Source organism: Elephantulus edwardii, unplaced genomic scaffold, assembly GCF_000299155.1.
Source record: "Elephantulus edwardii isolate Elephantulus edwardi_28Jun2011 unplaced genomic scaffold, EleEdw1.0 scaffold00012, whole genome shotgun sequence".
NCBI lineage: Eukaryota > Metazoa > Chordata > Mammalia > Macroscelidea > Macroscelididae > Elephantulus > Elephantulus edwardii.
In genome coordinates this window covers 3,296,918-3,302,678 of record NW_006399762.1, presented here as the reverse complement: position 1 = coordinate 3,302,678, position 5,761 = coordinate 3,296,918, and the positions used below count along the sequence as shown (strand labels likewise).

Here is a 5,761-nt window from a genome sequence, read left to right as displayed (position 1 = left end):
TGCGCCGTCCCTCCACCCTCCCAAGCATGATGTCCTTCTCCAAGGACCGGTCTCTCCTCACAACATGCCCAAAGTATGTTAGATGGAGCCTCAGAATCATTGCCTCTAAGGGTCCAGTGTCTTCTTGACATTGAACCTCAATCCATATTGGAGGCTGCAGTCCTTGACCCTCTGCAGCCAGCCCGTCAGGTCCTCCTCGGTTTCAGCAAGCAGGGTTGTGTCATCTGCATAATGCAGATTGTCGATAGATCTTCCAACAATCTTGACCCCACATTTCTCCTCATAGAGCCCAGCCTCCCGGATAATCTGTTCTGCATACTACATTGCCATAGCAGAGTCAGTTCTAACTCATTGTGATCCTTCATTTGGTTTCTCAGAAGGCTGCTCATCTTTTTCTCATGAAGCAACCTGGTGGAAGTAAACTGCTGACCTTTAAGTTGTCAATACAACTCAAAATGTACTATATTCTTGTCTTAGGTTAGTCATGATAATAATATTATGGTGATAACTGTGTTACTTTTTGAAATAAAAGAATTTTCTTCATTTTTTTATTCTTTTGTTATTGTTAGGTGCTGTCGAGTTGAGTATGACTCATATAAACCCAATAAACAGCATATCTGAACCTTTTTCTGTCCTGTGCCATCCTCAAAATCTCTGACACATTTGAGCCCATTTTTTACAGTTACTGTGTCAATGCATCTGGTTGAGGAACTCTCTTTCTTCCTCCATCTTCCCAACCATAATGTACCTCTCCAATGAATAGTCTCTCTTAGCAACATGCTAAAAGTATATGAAACAGAGCTTTGCCACCTTTGTCTCCAGGGATCACTATGGATGCACATACCTGTTTGTTCTTTTGATACTTTTCTCCTCCAACACCACAGTTCAAAGGCATCAGCTTCTTTTGCCATCCTTATTTACTGTAATCCTTACTTACTTACAACAGCATAGCAAGTGGTTGAAAAGCCCATTGCTTGAATAAGGTACAACTTAGTCTTCAAACTACCACAACCACACTCACACATATAGGCACCCATACATACAGACACTCTTCACATATTCATCACATCTGACAGTATATAGTAGTCTATCCTGAGAATCTGATTGAAGAATATAGTCTAGTGTACAAACTTAACAGTTTGTAATCTGTACTTGGAAGGTTGTTTTCCTGTAAAATAATGCACACAAAGCTGATAGAGGATATGAGGGATTAATTCAATTTAATATATAAATCTAGTATATAAATATTTGTAATATGGCAGCTTTCCTGTCAATCTAGATTAATTTATCTAATATAAGTAATTAACACTTGTTGTTAGTTGCTGTTGAGTCACCTCTGACTCATGGCTTTGTTATTAACAACCAGCATTGCCCGGTCCTGTACTGTTTTCATGATCTTTTGTATGTTTGAGCCATTGTTGTAGCTATCATATTAATTTATCTCATTGAGTGTTTCACTTTTGTTTTGCTAACTTTTCTACCAAACAGGATGTCCTTTTCTAGTGATTGGTCTTTCCTGAGAATGTGTCCAAGAATGAAACAAATTTTTGCTGTTCTCGATTATAAGGAGCATTCTGGGTATATTTTTACCTCCAGGGCAAATTTATATTTAGTTCATTCTTATTGTTGAGATATATAACATCTGATTACATTTAAAAAGCAATCTGTAAGTTAGAGCCAGAAAAGAATAACTGAAATGGACTCTGTCTATCTATGTATCATCTTTCTATCTATGTATGTATATCTATGTATGTTTCTATGTATATATCTATGTATATATCTGTCTCTTTCTCTGTCTGTCTCTGTCTGTCTTTCTTTGTCTGTCTCTCTCTGTCTCTATCTATATATAAAAGCAGGAGTTGTGGGGCTGGGGAAGGGTCTTGAACACACCATGGACTGCCAAGGAGAGAAAATAGGTCTAACCTGGAAATGATGAAACCAAGATTCTTCTTGGAGGCTAGGATTTTGAATCTCTGTCTCACATAGTTTGGGCATGTTGCCAGGAGAGACCGATCCTTGGAGAAGGACCTCATGCTAAGAAGGGTGGAGGGACAGTGCAGGAGAAGTCCCTGGATGGGATGGTTTGATAAAGTAACTAGGGGAATGGATGTAGGTGTGTTGAAGTTAGTGAGACTGGCTCAGGACAGGGCAGGCTTCATAGCTGTTGTACATAGGGTCACTATGAGTCGCAGGTGATCTGACGGCAGGAAACAACAACAACAGCAGTTGTCATATATTAAAAATACAAGCTTAAAAAAAATACAGGCTTAGAGTTGTTTTTGGTTTTTTTTCTTTTTGTTCTCCCTCTCTGTTTTCAACATCAAAAGAACAGAATGTGGTTTAATAAGCTTTCCTGTCTCTTTTCCCTCCTATAATTTCTCTTGCAGTTTTATAATTCTTGGTTTCTAAACTTTGAATTCCTTTAGACCTACAGATGATGCGCTGGTAAAGCTTCAATAATGGATCAAAGGAAGAATGAAAGTATCGTCCCAAGTATTACTCAATTAGAAGATTTTCTTACAGAACACAATTCCAATGTTGTTTGGCTTCTTGTTGGTGAGTAGAATATATTTTCGTAGGGTGATTTTTTTTGGGGTTTTTTTTTAACTTGTAGATTAATAGCTGCCAGGTTTTAAGTAATGCATTGTGTAAATCTAGAAGGCTTGCAATGCCATTTAGTTGTTTTTAGGGAAGAAGGGGTTAATCTGTTGTTCTGTGAAAATTTGCTCTGGAACTTGCTCTGGACAGTTTTTTAAAAAATTATTATTATAAAGGTACTACATTCTCATGTTGTTGTTATGAGCCATTGAGTCGACTATGACTCATAGCAATCGTTTGAACAGCAGCTTTAAACCTTGCCCTATCCTGAACCAACCTCACTGTCTCCTACACAACTGACCGTATTGCTGCAGTCACTGTGCCAAGCCATCTCATCCTGGGCCTTCCTCTCTTGCACCGACCTTTCACCCTTACAGGCATGATGTCCTTCAGGGACTGGCCCCTCTTGATTAACATGCCCAAAGGATTTGAGATGGATTAAAAATCCTTGCCTCAGGGGAGCTCTGGTGGCCTAGTGGCAAGAAGCTGCAACTACAATCCCAGAGGTGCACAGTTCGAATCTACCAGATGCTCTGTTGGGGAAGGAGGGGCAATCTCCTCCTGTAACAATCAGATCTGATTTGACGGTACACACACACAAAAATAATAAAATAAAATAAAATAATTAAAAAAAAATCCTTGCCTCTGAGGAGCAACCTGTTTTTACCCTTTGCAGACACTTGTTTGTTCTCTTGGCAATCCTTGGTATGTTCAGTAATAGGCAATACTTTTATAGTGATAAAGACCATAAACAATAACAGCAACAGTTCATTGCTGTGGAGTTGGAACCAACTCACAGTTGAAACCTGTCCAGTTGGTTTTTTAAGGCTATAAATTGCATGCAAGGAGGTTGCCATCTTTCTCGGAGCAGCTATTGGTGTATTCAAACCACCTGCCTTTGGGTTCGCAGCACAACTTTCAACTCACTTTGCTACTTAAGCTCCCCACAACGTAGACTGTATATGCCTAGTAAATTTTTTTTTTTGTGTGTGATACTATGGTGGCTTTTGCATTGCCATGATGCTGGAACCTGTCCCACTGGTATTTCAAATACTAGTAGTCTTTGATGGTGGACACCTTTCAAGAGAACTGGAAACTAAGACAGAATAGGAAGAAAAACTGTTTATCTACTTCTGAAATAATGAGCCCTTCAAAACCTTGTGAATAATGTTGAAACATTTGATATAGTCAGAAGATGAACCCCTCAGGTTGGAAGGCATTCAGAATATGAATGGGAAAGAACTGCCTGCTCAAAGTACAGTCTGTCTTAATGTGTCCTAGTGACTGTAGTAGTGGACTTCAGCACAGTGGAAACTATAAAGCTGGTACAGGATTGGGAATGATTTCAATCTGTTGTACATAGAGATTGTTAATGGCAATCCTCAGAATGTGTGGTCATCCATTTATTTCAGATTGACCTTTCCGTCACGTGTTTAAATATCTTGTTCATTATCTCTTGCTGCTGTCCTTGCCTCTCCCCATATAGCAATCCTATTTTTTTAAACAATCATGTTATGCATGATTTGTCCATTTCATGGCTAAATTATTTCTCTCAGTGTAATATCTTCTAGACTTATCCATGCTGTGTTTTATGAGTTTGTCATTGATTTTCAATGATGCCTAATAATCTGTTGTGTGAATGTACAGCAGCTTTCTCTGGTCATTTCTTTGTGGGTGGGTAGAGTAAAAGGAAGGAGAGAGTACTGATTAGACAGTATAAATAAGTACAGTTGTGGTCAATGTAATAAAACAGATGTACATGAGTGATTGAGTGAAATCAATTAAAAAATAAACTGTAAATAGTTATAATTGACAAAATATGGCCATCATTGTATTAAAGCTTAGAAATGTAATTTTTTTTTGCCTTTTAGTGACTGTTTTCTTCTTATAAAATTTTTAAAAAACTTGTAGAATCTAATGTGACGTTGCTTGCAAGATTATCTGGGTTTAAGTTGCCTTACGTTTCTTTCTTCTAATTTATAAACTCATTATACTTTTAAAAAGAATAATTAAAAGAAAATCTATCATTAAAACAATGGTTTCTTGTGTTTTTGTATATTCATAAATTAGGTTTTTCTTTTCGGGTACTATAAATTCTGTAACTAGAGTAATGGGGGTCACGGTGAGTCACAGACAACTCAATGGCACATAGCAACAGCAGCAATAACACTGTAATGGGGATAGGTGTGTCAGAGTCAGTGAGACTGGCTACGGACAGGGCAGGGCTCAGCTATTGTACATAGGGTCGATATGAGTTGAAGGATACTCCATGGCATATAACAACAAAAACAAATTCTGTAAGAGACAATAAATTTCATGAGATAATTGTTAAAATGAAAATATTAGCATATTCAATGCCATATTTAAATAGAGATTATTTACAGTTGCAATAAAATTGCTATTTATGATGACCTATGAGTCGCAAACGACTCGACGGCACATAACAACAACAACAACAACAACATGTTAAATATAGATATACTTTTAATTATGCCTTTTTTAATAAGAGGCCAAATACGATAAATTCACAGCCAGTGGCCGGTAAACAATGCCTCAGAGTCTCACCAGAACCAGAAATAAAAAACTCTGTAGAGTTCGACTGCTTCAGAATACTTCCCACTTGCAGTTTGACTCTGCAGAGGTTTTGTTGGTTTGTGTGTCCATTCAGTCATTGTTGCATTTTTCTCCCTGCCCACTCCTCCCCCTCACTTTGCTCTTCTCTTTGAAAAGTAAAAGAAAAATAACACTTTTAAACTGTTCTCTCCCTCATCTGTTTCAATGCAGTATACATAATTTATCCAGTTTTTCTCAGTCTTACCCCAGCCCTCTACAGAGGTATTGATTTCTGGTTTTGGTGAGACTCTGAGGCATTGTTTACTGGCCATTAGTTGTGAGCTGATTGTATTCGGCCTCCTCTTTAAAAAAGGTATTTGGGCCCTTGGGCCTGGTTTTAATTGTTTTTGGTCATTCTTCTACGTGGTATACCGCTGGCCTGTCCTTTTGCTGTACAGAGGTAACTAGTAGTTCCTGTGATGCTAAATACTATGGCACTGATGTGTCATATGTGATAATGGTTACTCATGGTGGACAGTGTTTCATGGAACTCCCTGATTAAGACAAGCCTGGAAGCATGAGTGGCATCCACTTCCAAAATAGCTTGCCT

General features: G+C 38.1%; 1 protein-coding gene across 1 annotated transcript in view; it reads left to right on the top strand.

The window, feature by feature from the left end:
• Nucleotides 1–2,414: 2,414 nt before the first annotated feature.
• The window catches only part of KIAA1109 (KIAA1109 ortholog), a 249,312-nt gene continuing 245,965 nt past the window's right edge, over nucleotides 2,415–5,761 (top strand). The window contains exon 1 of the mRNA XM_006881048.1: nucleotides 2,415–2,556. Within this exon, the coding sequence (XP_006881110.1) occupies nucleotides 2,460–2,556 (97 nt within the window). The 5' untranslated portion in view covers nucleotides 2,415–2,459. The remainder of the gene's footprint in view (nucleotides 2,557–5,761) is intronic.